The sequence below is a fragment of the Pseudophryne corroboree genome, chromosome 2, assembly GCF_028390025.1.
Source record: "Pseudophryne corroboree isolate aPseCor3 chromosome 2, aPseCor3.hap2, whole genome shotgun sequence".
In the NCBI taxonomy this organism is placed as follows: Eukaryota; Metazoa; Chordata; class Amphibia; order Anura; family Myobatrachidae; genus Pseudophryne; species Pseudophryne corroboree.
This window is the reverse complement of record NC_086445.1, coordinates 746,939,074-746,959,631: the sequence shown is the minus strand read 5'-3', so window position 1 is coordinate 746,959,631 and position 20,558 is coordinate 746,939,074. Positions and strand designations below refer to the sequence as shown.

The 20,558-nt window shown below is 44.6% G+C and overlaps 1 protein-coding gene across 4 annotated transcripts in view; it reads right to left on the bottom strand.

Moving 5' to 3' along the window:
- Window positions 1-16,559: 16,559 nt before the first annotated feature.
- The window catches only part of LOC135047012 (5' exonuclease Apollo-like), a 98,839-nt gene continuing 94,840 nt past the window's right edge, over window positions 16,560-20,558 (bottom strand). For 2 of the 4 annotated variants that reach the window (XM_063955417.1, XM_063955418.1), the window contains exon 5: window positions 16,560-16,716. In XM_063955417.1, coding sequence (XP_063811487.1) covers window positions 16,655-16,716 — 62 coding nt within the window. In that variant the 3' untranslated portion in view covers window positions 16,560-16,654. The remainder of the gene's footprint in view (window positions 16,717-20,558) is intronic. The other 2 variants (XM_063955415.1, XM_063955416.1) reach the window with 1 other exon arrangement.

Here is a 20,558-nt window from a genome sequence, read left to right as displayed (position 1 = left end):
AAGGGACAACTGTAAAACCATGGCGGGGGTACTAACTCACATGGAGGCAAACTGCGCCCTGTGGCATTCCTGTGTCGGTCCAAGGTATGCCTGCCTGCCTCAGAGCACTGGCAGCTTGTGCAATGGTGGCTGAGATGGCAACTACACTCACCTTAGGTCACACAACAATTCTACACACAACACATGATGTCGTAGCAATACTTAACGGCTTGCATACACAGCATATGTCGGCCCAACGCCTTAGTGGGTATGAAGTCCTATTGCAAAGCAGCCCATCCCTCATCATCAAATATGCAAACACGTCATCAGGCCCAGCACCCATTCTTAATGCACTCCTAGGACTAAAGGGTCCCCAAGATGACATACCTGACAACCATGACTGCTCAGCATCAATAGAATCAGAGACCTCCCCGAGATTAGACATGTCCCCTGTACCCATACCCGGTTCGGACAATGTCTTTGTTGATGGCTCCTGTAGCAGACCAAATGACTCCACATACCAAGCAGGTTATGCCGTTGTGCGCCTGCCCAATGACATTCTTGAAGCAAAGCCCATACCTTACCAATCGGCACAGGCTGCAGAGCTCATAGCCCTTATCAGAGCCTGCCACATGTACCAAAACAAACCCGTTGCAATTTACACAGACTCCAAATATGCCCATGGCGTTGTCCACGACCATGAAGTTATTTGGGCAAGAAGAGGCTTTGTAGGAGCCGATGGAAAAGGCATTTCCCATGCACAACTTATCTCAAACCTCCTCCATGCCATCACACTGCCCTCTGACATTGCAATTTTGCACTGTAGGGCCCATACTGGTGGCAAGGACGACATATCAGAAGGAAATGCCCTTGCTGACAGAACTGCCAAAGAAGCAGCTCTACAACCCATTGCCCAGTCCCATATGACTGTCATGACACCCCCTGCCATTAATGATCAATATCTTATCACGGAACTACAGGCCACAGCCTCCAACAAGGATTTGGATGACTGGATATATCCTGTATTGCAGAAAAATCCCAAATCAGGATTAATCTGCGAAGAGGGGAAACCTTGTATACCCCAAACAAGTGCCCCTTTGTTCATTGCTCACTACCATGGGGTAGGACAAACTTAGGAAGGCCACAGGAGGTACCTTCCACAAATGGAAACAGGTCCTTCCCATTATCTTAGCAGAAATCAGAATGACCCCACAAAAGACCCTAGGTTATTCACCCTTTGAAATACTTATGGGTAGGCCTTTCCCACACCTTGGGCTAAGTAGAATTGATAAAGGAAGAATATGTGAGGTCCCTCATCAGCAAATTAGATGAAATTGAACACAAAATTGTTTGTAAAAATCCTTTTAATCCACAGGAACCGACACATCCTTTTCAGGTCGGAGACAAAGTCGTTGTGAAAGTGCTCCCGAGGAATAAAGGTCCAGGAGATTTCACCTATGGTCCAGAGACGGAAGTCGTGGCAGTGACCAGGACGGCTGTCCTCACCGAAGAGGGGCCCACGTGGATACATGCATCCCGAGTAAAGAAGATACCCAGCCCAAACCGCGAAGCAAGTCCAGGAGAGGTACTAACGGGGGCAGACAGCCCTGACCTCCAACGAGGAGAGGTACTAACGGGGGCAGACAGCCCTGACCTCCAACCAAGATGACCTCACACATGGAGAAGATGATTGTGAACCACGGACCCCGCTGGGCATGTGTTATCCTAACCCTCATCACAGTCCTAACATTTCCCTGTAGAACTGAGGTTGACATCTCACAAAAGGAAGGGGTGACCACCTTATGGTATAACTCCTCCAACACACACGTAGCCACCTATGTCTTAGATTACTTTATGTTCTCCAAGCTTGCTGAAGCAAAACACTCTATACACAAAAAAAGAAAATCAGGAATATCTGAGACAGTTTATATTTGTGTTACTGATTCATGGTGGGGATACAACTGTGATTCCTGGGAATCTGTGGGGTGGAACACAGGAATTGACTGGGGGTACAGACCATCAGACGCTTTAAATAGATGGAGCCAACCTGATGGAATACCTCTACTCTCTAGAATGTCTATCTTTAAGATGGACGAGGCCCTAAGTGCATATAGGTTCAGATTAAACATAGAACGCAGAGCAGATAATGGTACCTATGTAGTTGGAATATGGTGGGGAACAGGGTACTATAGCGAAAGGCAAATCTTTCATTTATGAGACATGTTTAAAAATCCAGCGTATCAGTCTAAGGCTATCCCCCAAGGCAAACCCCTAAGGCCTCATATAGCTACCTTGAAGACACCCTAGCTATTGAAACTGGTTTCTCTGACATCAATTTCTGGTTAGAATGGATGAAATATAGCGCCAATAAACATAATAAAAGTAACTGCTATGTTTGTGGCAGATCTAGGCCTCACCTAGGCACCGTGCCCCTTAATATACCCCTAGAACAAGAAAGTTGTTTTTTCAGCCTTTACAACGGCACCAAAACCAATGACAGCCAATGTGAAATGTGGAAAAAGGAATACCCCATACTCTCAAAAAACCCCAACCTTGGTAACACAATAACCATATACCCAGGTAACTACACCTGCTACAACTCCACTAGCCACTCTGGCAAGGATTTTAAAAATTTTCCTCCTGGATACTGCTCAGAAACACGTAACACCATCCTAGTTAATCAAACCAAGTCCCTAGGGGACATTTATTATATCTGTGGAGATTTAAAACTCAGAACTAGATTAAATATCCCATGGAAAGGTCAATGTGCCTTAGCCAAAATAATTATGCCATTACACATACTCCCAACTAATGAAGGTTCCCCTACCTCAAACACTGCTCCCACACATAGAAGAAAAAGGGAAACTCCAATAGGTAGCTTCGATCCACATGTTTATATTGACACAATTGGGGTCACAAGAGGGGTGCCAGACGAATTCAAAGCTAGAGATGAAGTAGCTGCAGGATTTGAATCCTTAATCCCTATAATAACTGTCAATAAAAATGTTGCATGGATCAATTATATCTACTATAATCAGCAGAGATTTGTAAATGACACAAAATATGCTCTTAAGGGTCTTTCTGAGCAACTAGAAGCCACTTCCCAGATGACATTCCAAAACCGTATGGCCTTAGACATGATACTAGCAAAAAAGGTGGTACTTGTGTTTACATTAGTAAGGTAGAAGGGTGTTGTACCTATATACCTGACAATACTGGCCCTAATGGTAAAGTTACCTTAGCCATAAAAAAACTAGATGATTTATCCATAGAGCTAAAAAAGAATTCAGGTATTGATAACCCATGAAGCCAATACTTTGGTTGGTTTGAAAATTGTAAACAGGGTCTTGTTCAACTAGGAATCTACATATTGATTGTGATAGCAATTTTTTGTGTTGTTTTCTTTTGCATTATACCCTGCTGCAGAAAACTCGCCACAAAAGGTATTGAAAACTCGCTTATGTATGAAGCCGTCCTTACAATCCCTCCTAACTCCCCTGCAGCCTATAAGCAATACCTAACTGAATATAGAAATAAAAAGCTCCATGTACAGAATCATGTTATTTAAATATATGATTCTAAGAGGGGATTGAAGGGTTAAACATGCTATATGAATTGTTATGTGTTTGAATAGACACGTACGCACTCTCTACAAGATGCCCTTGTCTGTTCATATAATATAAGGCTTGTTTGTGTCTTATCTTCAAGGACAATTACATACCAGATCAAAACTGTTACTTCTGTGTGTTACTAAAAATCCTGCATGTAATGTCGTATGCTACTTCTATTTATCCAATCATATGCTTGCACATATTGTATACACCCATGTTTCTTATCTATATAGTACGCTGTAATTTTTTAAATAAACAGAGTGACTCTTAACCCTCAACTGTGTGTTTTCTGTGTGGGATTAAGAGCTGCTTTCACTGGTACCAAAGAGATGATTACATCGAGGGGGCACAAAAAGGGTTAAATCCCTTCATACTCCTACATACTTGAAATGTGTTTGTAGTTGATAATATGCTAATATGACAATTATATGACTAATATTTAACCTGTGACTGACTGCTAGTGTGATTGCTGACTTTATATATGTTTGTCAGTGTTTTCTTCTGAGCCTCAATGCTGGTGCTTGGGTTGGGGTCAGATTGATAACACTTTTATACATGTAAAGTGATTACAGTCACAGATTGTGTAGTATACTGTGAAAAGCTGATTGTTTATCATGTCTAAGAGCGGCATGGGTGACGAGGTTACATTAACAGTAACACCAACACTCATAACATGTTTATCCTGCAAGGTGGGGTTATCATATCAGACTCTGGCACACGATGGGTTATGTGCAAATTGTTTTGCGTTTCAGCAGATTGCAAGGCAGATCCCTGTTCAACGACAAATAGATCCACCTTGGCCTGTGTTTGCACAAACCTTCGCCAATATAGCTGACAGGTTGGTCCCTGCAGCTTCAACCTCAGGAATAGGGTACACTATTAACCCATACATGCAGCTCCCATCTTATGGTATAGTCCCAACAGCTTCTACAAGTCAACAAGCTGATAAAACAAAGGTAACTAGATCATCAAATTCACAGGCTACACAGTATGATACAACAGATGATGATACCATATACTCTACTTCACCATATGAAGAACAAATGGAAGGTTTCAGCTCAGAGGATATAGCTGAGTTAATTGGAGCAATGAAGGCTATTCTGTCTCTAGAGGATTCAGCTGAGCCAATAATAAAAACTAAAGCACCTGTGTTTAAACGTCCCAAAACAGTCAGGGTTGCATTTCCAGGGTCAGGGGAACTGACGGAAATTGTGGAGGAACCTTGGGCTACGCCTAATAGGAAATATAGAATTCCAAAAAAATGGGATTCTTACTACCCTTTTCCAGAAGAGAAGTACCTCCTGAGGTAAATACGCACGTCATTAGATTAGTGCAAAAATCTATTTTGCCTTTGACATCTACGTCATTAAATGATGTCACAGACAGAAGAGTTGATGGTTTAAAAAAAAAATATTTTCTCTGTGAGGGGAAGTCATAAGGCCGGCTATGGCCTCAGCCTGGATGGCAAAAGCGGTAGTTGAATGGGCTGAAGAACTGGAAAATGGGCTCTCAGCACCTACTAGGGAGCAGGAGTCACATATAGCCCATATGAAACAGGCTGCGCTATTCTTAGAAGAAGCAGCAATGGATATGGGTACAATTGCTTCTAAAGCATCAGCCTTAACGGTAGCTGCTCGCAGAGCAATTTGGCTACATACATGGAAAGCTGATTCAGAATCCAAGAAGGTTCTGGAAGCTTTGCCTTTTGTTGGGAATATTCTTTTTGGGATGGAACCGACAGATATTCTGGAGTCAGAAGCTGAATCCAAGAAGGTCAGGTTTCCTGCCATTTCTAATCCTAAACCTAAGGGTTCAGGATTTCGGTCAGTTCGGTGGCAAGGTAAAACAAAAAGGTAAAAATGAATTAAAGAAAACCCAGTACAATAAGTCTGGTAAAGCTAAGAAGCAATGGGCCAATAGAGGGCCAGCTTCCAAACCAGAACAGAAACCATCAGCCTGATGGTGCGGGCCTACACCTGGGAGACTCCAAGGTAGGGGGCCATCTTCTTCAGTTTGCACACATATGGCAGCAGTCGACAACAGACGCTTGGATGCAAGAAGTGGTATCTCTGGGTTATGTTTTTCCTTTCAAGAAGCAGCCTCCTTGAAGGTTTTTTTGCACCAGCCCATCTCATATAGAGCCGAAGGCCAGAGCCCTGCAAGAAGCAGTTCAGAAATTGCTTCAGTCTGGGGTAATCATTCCAGTACCCCCGGCACAACAGGGGCAGGGGTTTTACTCCAACCTATTCTTGGTCCAGAAGCCAAATGGGTAATTTCGGCCCAAGCTCAATCTCAAAATGTTAAACAAATACATTTGAGTCCCACGGTTCCACATGGAGACATTACGCTCCATAGTTTTGGCCTTGGAACCAGGGGATTACATGGTATCTCTGGATATACAGGATGCTTACCTGCATGTGCCAATAGCATTGTCCCATCAGTGTTACCTCAGGTTCGCTATCCTCCAACAACATTTGCAATTCCAGGCATTACCCTTTAGGTTAGCCACAGTCCCCAGAGTATTTACCAAGATCATGGTAGTTATGGCAGCTTATCTCCGCAAGCAGGGAATAAGGATTTTCCCATACCTCGATCTTTTAATCCTGGCACAATCCCAGGAATTGCTCGAGCTATCTCCAACAGACAATAACTTGTCTACAGAAACACGGATGGCTCATAAATTGGGCAAAGTCGTCTCTGATTCCGTCACAACGGATGTTTCACTTGGGGGCTGTATTGGATTCAAGTCTGCAGAAAATATTTTTACCTTCGGAAAAGATATCTAAGGTGCAGGTAATAACTCAGGAATTGCTGCACAGTCAAACAATATCAATTCACGCAGCAATGCGAGTGATGGGGTTGATGGTGTCAACATTCGACATGGTGGAATATGCACAATTCCACTAAAGACCTTTGCAACATCTGGATTCTGACCAGATGGAATGGAGTACATCAGATAATAAAGAAACAAATGATGGTACTTCCAGTAAAGGTAAAAAGGTCATTAGCCTGGTGGCTACAGACTTTCCATCTAGACAAGGGGAGACCCTTTTGGATATTAGATTGGGACAATGGACCACAGAAGAAAGTCGACTGCCAATAAACCTGTAAGAAATTCGGACCATATACATGGCACTGATTCAGGCAAAGGACACTCTGCAAGGAAAACCAGTCCAGATCCGCTCGGACAATGCAACGGCAGTAGCATACCTCAACCATCAGGGAGCAACTCACAGCCAAAGAGCAATGAAGGAGGTAAGTCACATACTAAAGTGGGCAGAACTCCATCTTCCAGCATTGGCCCTCATTCCGAGTCGTTCGCTCGGTATTTTTCATCGCATCGCAATGAAAATCCGCTTAGTACGCATGCGCAATGTTCGCACTGCGACTGCGCCAAGTAACTTTGCTATGTAGAAAGTAATTTTACTCACGGCTTTTTCATCGCTCCGGCGAACGTAATGTGATTGACAGGAAATGGGTGTTACTGGGCGGAAACACGGCGTTTCAGGGGCGTGTGGCTGAAAACGCTACCGTTTCCGGAAAAAACGCAGGAGTGGCCGGAGAAACGGTGGGAGTGCCTGGCCGAACGCTGGGTGTGTTTGTGACGTCAACCAGGAACGACAAGCACTGAACTGATCGCACAGGCAGAGTAAGTCTGGAGCTACTCTGAAACTGCTAAGTAGTTAGTAATCGCAATATTGCGAATACATCGGTCGCAATTTTAAGAAGCTAAGATTCACTCCCAGTAGGCGGTGGCTTAGCGTGTGTAACTCTGCTAAATTCGCCTTGCGACGATCAACTCGGAATGAGGGCCATTGTCCGCAGTTTGTTCCAGGAGTCCTTAAACTGGGAAGCAGACTTTCTCAGTCGACACACCATTCGAGCAACCGAATGGGCTCTACACCCAGAAGTATTTCAGACTCTAGTAGACAAGTGGGGTTTGCCAGAGATGGATCTCATGGCATCCCGTCTGAACAACAAAGTTCCAGCATATGGGTCAAGAACAAAGGACCCCGGAGCGATCCTTGTGGACGCACTGTCAGTGAAATGGGACTTTCATCTGGCATATCTGTTTCCCCCGATCACCCTGTTACCCAGGGTGGTAAACAAAAAAAAAAAGCAAGCAAAGGGTGCCGTGTTTCAAATAGCTCCGGCTTGGCCCAGAAGGCATTGGTACATAGATCTACAGAGGATGTCGATGGATGCTCCAATTTTGCTCCCTCAACGTCCAGATCTACTAATGCAGGGTCCTTGTTACCACAGGCATCTGGATCGGCTGTCTTTGACGGCGTGGCTGAAGTCAAGAGGTTTTTCACAACAGGTAATTCAAACTATGCTCAGAGCAAGGAAACCCTCCTCAGCTCGCATTTATCACCGAATATGGCATGCCTATATTCATTGGTGTAGTGAAAGAAGTATGGATCCAAAATCTTTCAGAGTATCCAGAATCTTAGATTTCCTTCAGGCAGGAATGGATAAGGGTTTGAAGGTGGCTTCATTGATAGTTCAAGTATCAGCATTGACTGTATGGTTTCAAAAGAAAATTGCCACTTCACAGTATGTGCGTACTTTTTTCCAGGGAATGCTGCGCATTCAACCACCTTTTGTTCCTCCTGCAGTACCTTGGGATTTAAGTCTGGTTCTCAAAGCCCTTCAAGGGGCTCCTTTTGAACCACTTAAGAAGGTGGATCTTAAATGGTTGACAGATAAAGTACTCTTTCTACTGACTATGGCATCAGCTAGAAGAGTGTCAGATTTAGGAGCGCTGTCATGTAAGTCTCCTTTTCTGATTTTTTATCCAGATAAAGCAGTTCTCAGAACGAAGTCTGGTTATCTTCCGAAGGTGGTCTCGAAGTTTCACATTAACGAAGAAATTGTAGTCCCGGCTTTTCAGGTATCTGGACTTTCTGCGGGATAAGCGTCGCTGGACCTAGTCCGTGCATTAAGAATCTACGTAGATTCTCTCTTCATTCTCTACGGATTTCACAAGAGGGGATGGCCTGCTACTAAACAGACGCTAGCAAGATGGCTTCGAATGACGATTTCAGTAGCATATTCTCAAGCTGATCTCCCTGTTCCGGCTAATGTCTCTGCTCACTCTACACGTAAAGGTAGGTCCTTCATGGGCAGCACAACATGGTGCTTCAGCAGAACAGATATGTAAGGCAGCCACATGGTCTTCCATTAACACATTCATTAGACATTATGCCTTGGATACTTTTGCCTCTCATGACGCTGAATTCGAGCGAAAGGTTCTCCTGTCTAATCAGGAGCGTCCCCACCACTAAAAATTGCTTTGGGAAGTTCCAATGTTATCCTGTGGACCCTGCCGGAGAAATATACGTTATGGTAAGAACTTACCGTTGATAACGGTATTTCTCCTATGTCCACAGGTTTCCACAGGGATCCCACCCTGACGCACCTGATTTGAGAATCTTTATACTCACCAACCTCTTCCGTCTTGCATGGAAGGGTGTGCATGTGTGTTCTTCTCGCCTGAATAGGGTTCTACATAATACTCCTGCCTAAATGCTTTGGAAACAACAGATTTGACGAGTCGGTGGGCGGGATTATATGGACGAGCCCACTGCATCCTGGGAGGCAAGAAAGCTTGTGATCGTTTGGTGCCAATCAGCTGTCGCTCCATCATATTCCAATGTTATTTTGTGGACATAGGAGAAATACCGTTATCAACGGTAAGTTCTTACCATAACGTATATTTCTGCTTCACAATGGTAAAAGAGAAGTCATGCAGTGTATACAATGCTAGATTCTCTCCTACTGTAGTTCATCTGGCTCAATTTCATGTGAGCAGTGTAGTCAGTAATCTAAGAATACTGATAACAATGTGGAGGAGAGTCCAGAGCCCTCCTGGTTGGGGGCTATCAAAACTATGATGTCTGATATGTCATCTCAACTCACTGCAAATGCCAAGAAGACTCAGGAACTGCAACAAGCAATAACAAGTCTAACGGCTAAACATCTGCCCCCCCCCCCCCCCGTCTGCTACATGTACACAAAAACTTGCTCTCCCTGCACTCCTATCAGATACTGATGATGATATACAGGATGCTGTGGACCCCATAAGTGGAGATTCCACCCCTGCCCAAGGTATTGAACCCCTCATATTGGTTATTCGGGACGTGTTAAAGCTCCCCCTGGCGGATGCTAAATACTCAGCAGTCAGTTTCCTCCCACAAGACAAACGGACAGTCACATTTCCTGACTCCAAGGAATTGGATGACTTATTTAAAATAGCCTGGAAGAATCCAGATAAAAAAATATCAGGTTTTTGCATACATTCCCCTTTGCCCCTGAAGTCAGGAAATTCTGGGAAGAGTCTCCAGCAGTAGACGTCTCAATCTCTCGCCTTTCTAAAAAGGCGGTACTCCCTGCTCCGGGCTCCTTTACGGTGAAGGACCCGGCCGATAGCAAAATTGAGACCAATCTGAAATCTACACTGCTGCAGGTGTAGCTCAAAGACCGGTCATTGCAGGGTGCTGGATGACACATGCAATTCAATCCTGGGCTAATCAAATTAAGGAAGGTCTCTTGGGTGATATGACCTTAGTTAATACTGTTACGTTCCTGAATCACATTCAGGACACGGCAAGAGTCCTCTGTGACTCCCTTAAAGAGAATGGCACTATTAATGCTAGGACCACGGCTATGGCTGTGTCTGTGCGCAGAGCCACATAGTTACGTCAGTAGATTGCTGATGCAGACTCCACACGTAAAGTGCAATCTCTTCCCTTCACAGGTGAATGGCTCTTTGGAGGTGAATTGGACACATGGATTTCCAAAACTACTGCTGGAAAATCCATGTTTCTCCCTTTGGGGGCTCCACCTGCTAGACGTACTTATCCGGGACAGTCTACTCCATCCTTTCAGTCCTCCAGATTTCGATATAGGGCCAGAGGGGCCTCCAACGCAGCTAGAGGCTCCAGAGGAAAACCTAAGAAACCAGCCGTTGCCGGATCTCAGGACCAGAACACCAGTTCTGCTTCCACAAAGACTTCAGCATGATGGTGCCCACCCACCCTGAGGGGATCGCATGGTGGGAGCTCAGTTAGGTCACTTCAGCCACATCTGGGATGGTTCCTGCCAAGATGCTTGGGTAAGGGACCTTATCTGTCAGGGTTACAAGCTGGAGTTCGACGGTACTCCTCCCCAACGATTTTTCAAAGCAAGCTTACCAGCTTTGGAAAGTATGCGTGATACGCTACTACTGGCCATAAACAAGTTGGTCCAGTCCCAGGTCATTGTTCCAGTACCCCTACTACAACAAGGACAGGGTTACAACTCCAGTCTGTTTGTAGTATCAAAACCAGACAGGTCTGGGAGACCCATTCTGAATCTGAAGTCCTTTGAATCCTTACCTGAAGGTTTTCAAATTCAAGATGGAATCTTTGAGAGCGGTGATCGCAGGCCTGGAACAACAGGAATTCCTAGTGTCCCCGGATATCAAGGATGCTATCAAGGTTTGCCCTACTGAACGATCACTACCAGTTTCAGGTGTTACCCTTCGGCCTGTCTACAGCTCCAAGGGTGTTCACGAAGGTGATGGCAGAGATGATATTTCAGCTCAGGATCCAGGGGGTCAATGTAATTCCATACCTGGATGATCTCCTGATAAAAGCGAGTTCCAGGGAGCATCTATTGCTCCATATAGATTGCACTATCCAACTTCTATCTCCCTACCGGTGGATCCTCAATCTGCAGAAGTCTCACCTGGTACCACCTCAGCGACCTGTTTCTGGGAATCCTACTGGATACTGTACAGTAGCACAGAAAAAGAGTTCCTCCCAGAGAAAAAAAGTGAGAACACTTCAAGAAATATTTTGCATGGCACTCCGACCTGCTCGAGTCTCTATTCATCTTTGCATAACATTACTGGGAAAGATGGTGGCCTCGTACAATGAGATTCAATTCAGAAAGTTTCATGCCAGACAGTTCCAATTGGACATCCTGAACAAGTGGTCCGGTTCCCATCTTCAGATGCACCGAATGATTCGGCTGTCACCACAGGCCAGAATTTCTCTCCTGTGGTGGCTACAGTCTTCCAACTTGCTGGAAGGATGACGCTTTGGGATTCAGGATTGGATCCTCCTCACAACGAATGCGAGTCTGAGAGGATGGGTAGCGGTCACCCAGGGGGCGCATTTCCAGGGCAGGTGGTCTGCCCAAGAGGCCCTACTTCCGATCAACATTCTGGAACTTCGGGCTATCTACAATGCTCTGATTCAGTTATCCCCTCTACTCCGAGATCAGGCGATCCAGGTGCAGTCGGACAACGCCACGGCGGTGGCGTACATAAATTGACTTACTCCTCTGGGCAGAAAGAGCACTATCCGCAATCTTCATTCCGGGAGTGGACAACTGGGAAGCGGACTTCCTAAGTCGCCACGACCTCCACCCGGGGGAGTGGGGACTACACCCACAGGTGTTTCAACAGATTGACTTGATGGCCTCTCGCCTCAACAAGAAGCTTTGCTGCTATTGCTCACGAACCAGGGACCCTCAGACGAGCGCAGTGTATGCGCTGAGGTCGCCATGGCCTTACCAGCTGGTCTACCTGTTTCCTCCGATTCCGCTGATCCCGAGAGTTATCAAGCGGATCATCCCTGAAGAGCGTGGTATACGGCTATTCTGGACATGTCCGTAGAGGTCCCTTGGCCTCTACCGCTAAGAAGGGATCTTCTTCAACAAGGACCGTTAGTCTACCCGGACTTACGGCAGCTTCGTTTGACGGCATGGAAGTTGAGCGGAACATCCTAGCTCAAAATGGGTTTTCCGAAAAGGTCATTGCCACTATGGTGCAAGGCAGAAAACCTGTGACGTCAAAACACTATCATATCTGGTGGAGATAAGTCTCTTGGTGCGAGGATCGCACATATCCACCTGCAGAATTCCACTTGGGAAGGTTCCTACGGTTACTGCAGGCTGTGAGTGGATAAAGGCTTACGTCTGGGATCCATTAAGGTCCAGATTTCAGCTCTTTCCATCTTCTTCCAGAAGAAGTTGGCTCTCTTGCCGGAAGTTCAGACCTTCTTGCAAGGGGTGCTTCACATACAACCTCCATTCTTGCCGCCTGCGGCACCTTGGGATCTGGATGTAGGGTTACACTTTCTACAGTCCTCCTGGTTTGAACCTCTGACAATGGTAGAAGTACCTCACGTGGAAAACTGTGATGTTACTAGCCCTGGCTTCTGCTAGACTTGTCTCAGAATTGGGGGCCTTGTCGTGCAAAAGTCCATACTTGGTCTTTTACGAGAACAGAGCAGAGCTCAGGACTAGACAGCAGTTCCTGCCGAAGGTGGTCTCCGCGTTTCACTTGCATCAACCTATTGTGATTCCGTCCAGTTCTGACACTTCTGCTCCTCCGGAGGCATTGGATGCAGTGCGAGCCTTGAAAATCTATGTCCAGAGGATGGCTCGGATCAGAAAGACGGATTCCCTGTTCGTGCTGCATGATGCGCAGAAGTGTGGCCCTGCTTCAAAGTAGTCTATTGCGCGTTGGATTAGGCTTACTGTCCAACAGGCCTATGTGTCAGCAGCCTTACCTGTTCCAGAGTCTCTGAAGGCCTACTCTACCAGATCGGTGGGCTCTTCCTGGGCGGCTGCCCGTGGCGTCTTAGGCCTACAGCTATGCCGAGCTGCTACCTGGTCAGGGAAGAACACCTTTGTGAAGTTCTACAAATTTGATACCCTGGCCAAAGAGGATACCCAGTTTGGGCAGGCGGTGCTGCAGATGTCTCCGCACATTCCGGAAGCTTTAGGACAGGGATGGGGAACCTTTGGTCCTCCAGCTGTTGTTGAACTACACATACCAGCATGCCTTGCTACAGTTTTGCTATTTGGCCATGCTAAAACTGTTCCAGGGCATGCTGGGAAGTGTAGTTCAACAACAGCTGGAGGGCCGAAGGTTCCCCATCCCTGCTTTAGGATGTCCCCATCGTACGAATCTGTCCCCAATATCCCTTATGGATATAGAGAAAATAGGATTTTAAATACCTACCGGTAAATCCTTTTCTTGTAGTCCATAAGGGATATTGGGCGCCCGCCTCTGTGCGGTGACTTTCTGCAGGTTCTCTTTATATGGTTACCTGTTCAGCTGTTGCTGTTAATGTTGCCAGCCGTTGCTGGCCCAGTTATGTTTTGGTGTGTAAATCTCACCACACGTGTTATGTTTCTTCTCTCAAGTATGTCATTCTCCTTCGGGCACTGTTTTACCTATAACGGAGCTGTAGGAGGAGTCATAGAGGGGAGGATCCAGCACACCCAGTTGAAGAAATTTAAAGTGTACTGCTTCTTTGGACCAGTCTATACCCCATCGTACTAATCTGTCCCCAATATCCCTTATGGACTATGGGAAAAGGATTTACCGGTAGGTATTTAAAAACCAATTTTTTTTTTTAATGTAATACCTGGCGTGGATGCTCAAATTGTGGAGAGTTCTAGAACACGCAAATCCACTTTTTTCTCCAATAACACTCATGTAAATTCTACTCTAGGGTAAAACACTCATTAATTTAAGCTTTAGCGTTTTCTTCCATCCCCTTCCCACGTGTGAATAACCCTCTGTAATCATCACTTAGAAAAATTATAGCAAACTTAAATTATACCTGTATAAGTCCATTTGCTTAGGGGTATCGCTCCAATACTTCCGCTCTTCTAGGGCAAAATGGGCGTTCTGTTAGCAAACTAGACTGATTGGAATATTCACTCCTATGTGATTTTTAGTATCCAGATAAATTACAAGAATGGAAACCTCATCAGATTTATAACCCATATCATTGTATTTGAGAGTTGCTTCATGAACGTTGGAAGCATAGAATTAATAGTAAGTTGGCTTATACTGGGTATACAACTGGTCAACGTGTCCACCAACTGATCAGTTGACTGGTAAAGCTATACACCCTTACCAGTTGGACACTCAATATGTTTGGCTAGACAACACAATTGGGAGGGCATTTAAATTTGCCTGCCCAGCTGCGAAGTCATTGTTTGAGTTTCCTGCTGCTGCTTAATGGGTCAGGCGGCCGGACACACAGCCAGATGTATCTGAGTGATTCAGACCTGATCACTGGACAGCTAATTTTGCTGTCCTGCATTCAGATAGTCACCGCCTCCAGGGGGAGTGCATATTCGCCGTTGCAAGTGTGCGATCCAATGTGTATGCAGAGCTGCTAAAATCCACTGTGTGCAGTCTCTGTGCAGCCCAAAAGATACTTAAGCCGGCGCTGGCTGTCTTTCCAATAATTAAATGATTAAACAACTATGGATGATAAAAAAACACTTGTATTTATTAACTAAACACTAATTAGTGAATAAAAACATGAATAAAATATACATTCACACATTCATATGAAGTTAGGGCATATGTGGAGCTGAAACAAATTTTAGATATGCTGCTAGTGTGAAAAAGCTGCTATCGTCATCAGTACCAGTGCTCCACATCACAACAGGATCCAGATATGGACTCATGCTAATCTAATATTGGAACATCTGCCTTGGAATTATTCCCTGTGGGACATACCCATTACAGCACCATTCGGAGAGACCCAGCTTGAATACAAGTGATACAGCTTGCCTGCTGTTTTTCAAAAGCATTTGGAAGCCTCCGCTTATACGGGTAAAACCAGCTGTATTTCAACTCCTTTCCCCAGGGAACTTTTGTCCAGCGTTCAGTCCGGGATCCTTAGTGGACACTCACTAGCAGCATATCTAAAATTTGTTTCAGCTCCACATATGCCCTAACTTCATATGAATGTGTGAATGTATATTTTATTCATGTTTTTATTCACTAATTAGTGTTTAGTTAATAAATACAAGTGTTTTTTTATCATCCATAGTTGTTTAATCATTTAATTATTGGAAAGACAGCCAGCGCCGGCTTAAGTATCTTTTGTTGCAAAAACTCCTTTATTGGGACTGACAATCCCTTGCTGGCAGCTGTGACAGCGCGTCTGGAATTACTTTTCTTTCTTCTGTGCAGCCCAGGACTTAGTCCTACAGTGCAATCACAGCAGGCTGATCGGAGTGAACATCAGATACACTCCCTGAAAACGCTTGGGCACGCCTGCGTTTTCTCTGACACACCCAGTAAACAGTCAGTTACCACCCACAAACAGCCTATTCCTGTCAATCACCTTGTGAACGCCAGTGTGATCGGATTTTTCACACTATCCCGTCGCTGACCAGCATTGCCCTTTGTTGTTGTCTGGAGCAAGTCTTGAGGAGCATCCCGGCACACTGTATGTGTGTAAGAGCTGGGGGCGGTGCATAGCTCCTGTCATTTTTCAAACCCGGCCTGTAACATGGTAGTTAGAAGCTGATTGGCTGGTACTTTATTACCATGAAATTGATCACTTTTCAAGGCTTAGAACATCACCCCCACTGTGTGCCGGGATGCCCATGGCAAACCTCGCTCTATGGCTGTCTTGACGAACTTAGCTTCCAATCAGCAGCCCAGCAGAGTTACACCACCTCTGGCTCTTACACACAGTGCAGCACTGTGTAAAAGGGGGTGGGAATGGGGCCGAGGGACGGACAAATGGTTTATCGCCATCAATGGTTTCCATGGGCCTGGTGGTCTCCTCTATCTGGCCCATGGAAACAATTGATGGCTGTAAACCATTTGGTATAGACTGGAGACCATTGATGGTCGATGACCATCCCCACTCGACTCACAAGTGGAGATGATTTGGTCCGAGTATCACTCTGCATTGCCCACAGTGGCATACAGTGCACTTACTTCCAGTGTGCATAACTCTGTGTTAATACGAATCATACACTTTGCAAACGGAAAATATCATTCAACTCTGCAACAGATCCAGTGAATCCAATATAAAAAACAAAAAACCCAACTATACTTACATATCCCCCCCACAACAAAAACTTTACATAGAAAATGTGCAAAAAACATCCACAGAAAAAAACACAATACAAAAATGTACAATTTAATAGAATTTAATTTAATAGAAAACATAGAAACAAAAACATAAATTTCGTCATACAATGATCTAAAACTAAGAACTACTTATTTGTAGTTTAAATATGGGCTAAACCTCCATTTCCTCAGTAGAACTGTGAGAAGTACATGTGTTCTTTTGAATATTAACGCCTGCAAAAAATAAAATAATAAAGTTAGTGATTTCATACATTGAAACTTCTATTGGGTGTCATTGGTACTTACAGACTTTTACAGCTATTTGTAACTTAAGACAAATGACTGGACTGGCTATCTTAGGTCTGTACTGATGCTAAATCTCCAGCAGCCAAAAAGGGGATTCAGAGTCAAAAGCAAAAGTTCTCATTGTATAGACACAATCTTACGTTTTTCCATTTCCAAACCCATGTTCTAGGTTACATGCTTCTTAAGATACATGCAAACTTATATTTAGTAAAGGGATGCATCTGGAGGAAATATCGATCAATAACTAGAAAAGCAAAAAGCATCTAAAATACAGGGATATCACTGCAAACTTCTCATTATGCTCTAAAACAAAAGGTTTGGTATATTACTTCAGTCAGTCAAAATTTAGATATTCAAAGGGGGGTATATAAATGAGCGGTCATTTTTTGGCAAAAAAGGGCTATTATTGAGATTTTAGCCTGATGTCATAATTGGGCTATCCAATTATGGTGGTCATTCCGAGTTGATCGCAGCCATCAACTTTCTGCTGTGATCAACTAGCCCACGCCTATTGGGGAGTGTATTTTAGCTTAGCAGGGCTGTGGTCGCTTGTGCAGCCCTGCTAAGCTAAAAAAAAAACTTTCACACAAAACAAGACTAGGCCTATACTGTACCTACTTACCCTGTGCGATGGATCCAGCGATGATGGGCTCGGCTTTGACGTCACTCCTCCGCCCTCCGTTCTGGGCACGCCTGCGTTTTACTCACCACTCCTCGAAAATGGCTCCAAACGGTCTGGATCCGCCCTGCACCGCCCTCTTCCTGTCAATCTTCTTTGCGGTCCGTCCTGCAACCGCTTTCTTCTTAAGCCGCGACGTAATGGGCAACGTTGCGCACACGCACGGTGCCCACCGTGCAAGCGCATTCTGCACCCGTTCGCACCGCAACAATAAACCGCTGCGTGTGAACGGATCGGAATGACCCCCTATAGCCCTTTTTTTCAGCTAAAAACTTACCCATTTTCGGGCTAAAACAAATGGGATCCAGGATAAGTTCCTGATCCCATGTGTTTTTGAAAAAAAAAAAAAAAAAACTAAAAAAAAACGGGCCTCTAAAGGGCTGGTTCAGGAAATTTGTTTTGTGTGCCCGAGGAATGGCAAACATAATCCCATATACAGTAAGTGCCAACTATCGGGGCTAATTTGATAGCCCACGGGGGACTTACCGCGGCTAATTGGATATCAAACTATATATAGATACCATAATGTCGAAAGGTAGCCTACAATGTGTCGACAACCAAAATATCAACATGGACTATATGTTGACAATCAATATGTAGACAGTTTAAAAGTTGACAGGGAAATAATGCAGAAGGGGTGATATGGGAGCACTAGTGTTTATTATTATATGTACCTGCAAAGTAAAAAAAACAAATATTTTTAAAACAATTCTTAGCATTGAAAAATGCTGCTGTTGTATTGCAGAATGTTTACACTCTTTTTTGAGTACTTTTGTTGTGATACCGGCCGGCCGGTATGGAGGTGGCTGGTGTTAGTTTCCGTGTCTTATGCGGGCGGGGAGGTGGATTCCCTGTCTACCTGTCCCTATCCTACCTTCCTTCCCTGCGACGCTGGTTACTCACAAAACCGGAAGTGATCGCTCTGTGACTTCCGATGTGACGTACTTCCGGTTTCCCAGCAGCCAACGCGTTTCGCGACTGAGCACTTCGTCAAGGATGATTGTTGTTCCTGTTGGATTAATCTTTATAAAGGGAAATCCTCATAAAACTTTAATGACAAAAACGGAAGTCCTTACCGGAAGTGACTTGAATGAAATGTACGTGAAAAATCGGTAACTATATCTCCTACCGATCTGAAAAAAACAGACGAAGTGGATATATGAACTGGCAACAATGACACCACGAGGTCTGAACATAGACATAGAACTGAAAGTCTTTTTAGAAATGAAAGTTTTTTTATAATCTTTTGATATAAAAAACTTTTTTCCTTTACAAGAATGGTTCAAGAATGTACAAGAATATCATCTTCATATACATTTTTTTCACATACATTTCATTCTTTACCTATATAATACACTGCAAAGTAATAGAACATGTGCTACACGCTTTTTTATGAAGTCACTTCCGGTAAGGACTTCCGTTTTTGTCAATAAAGTTATGAGGATTTCCCTTTATAAAGACTAATCCAACAGGAACAACAATCATCCTTGACGAAGTGCTCAGTCACGAAACGCGTTGGTCCTGGGAAACCGGAAGTACGTCACACCGGAAGTCACGGAGCGATCACTTCCGGTTTTGTGAAACACGCCAGGAACGGAGGACGACTGCCAGGTCGAGTAACCAGCGTCGCAGGGAAGGAAGGTAGGATAGGGACAGGTAGACAGGGAATCGACCTCCCCGCCCGCATAAGACACGGAAACTCTGACACCAGCAACCTCCATACCGGCCGTCCGGTATCCCAACAAAAGTACTCAAAATAAAAAAGTGTAAACATTCTGCAATACAACAGCAGCATATTTCAATGCTAAGAATTGTTTTAAAAATATTAGTTTTTTTTTACTTTGCAGGTACATACAATAATAAACACTAGCGCTCCCATATCACCCCTTCTAATCACTTTCTAATTGGAGCAGCTTTTCACACCTTAGCGCGGTATTAACCTACATTATTTTTTTAGGGAAATAATGCAGACAACATATAGACAAGTTCAAATGCTAATAGGGTCAAAATGTCGGCAACCATAATTTAGACCAGGCCTGGCCAACCTGTGGCTCTCCAGCTGTTGTAAAACTACACATCTCAGCATACACCGCCACAGTTTTAGCATTCTCTATTAGCAAAACTGTGGCAGGGCATGCCAGGACTTGTAGTTTCAAAATAACTGGAGAACCACAGGTTGGCCAGGCCTGACTTAAAGTGGGTACACACTGGCCGATATATCGCGGGTCCGTCGGCCAGTGTGTACGGACGATACGTCTGTGAACTAAGTCGTTCACCGACGTATCATGTCGGCCCTGCAGCACGGTCGACAGCCAATATATCTACCGAAATTTTGGCGCGTCGCTGTGTGTGTACGCCGCTCGTACACATGTAGCAGCGGCCGGCGGTGATTGACAGCTGAACTGGGCAGGTGGGTGTACACGCCCGCCCAGTTCATGACGTCAGTCCCCGATGGATCGGGCAGTGTGTATGCTCAACACACTGCCCGATCCATCCATAGTTTTATCTGCCAATCAATTGATTGGCAGATGTATCTAAGAGTGTGTACCCACCTTTAGACAGTTAAAAGGTTGACAGTCATAACATAGACATACCTATATTATGAATGTCTACAATTAAAGAAATAATTACATTTAAGAAAAATGTGTAGCCCCCCAACCCATAAATATGGTGTGGGGCTTGGCCCTATTTCCTAATAACCAACACAAGGCTGACACACCGCATGAGTCCCTGGGCCATAACATTAACCAGCCCCAAATGGTCAACCCAGGCTGGAATTCCCCGTAAAGTTGGCACCCACATCCCAAACATCATCTAGGGCTATTTCCCGCACCCTTTGCTTGTAAGTATGGGGTTAAAGGTAATTAAATAGTTAATTACATTGTGCTTTACAGGCAGCCTACAAGTCCTAGCAAGCCTGCCCTGGTTTAGCCTGGTACTAGTTACTAGATCCCATGCCGTTTTTTCCAATACCAGCTCAGGCACAGAATTCAAGGGCTGCTTATGGATTAGTGGGGAGGATGCCATGCATTTCATTTTCTTAAATGTACAGTAACTATTTCTGCTAATGTAGACATTCAGAAAGGAATGT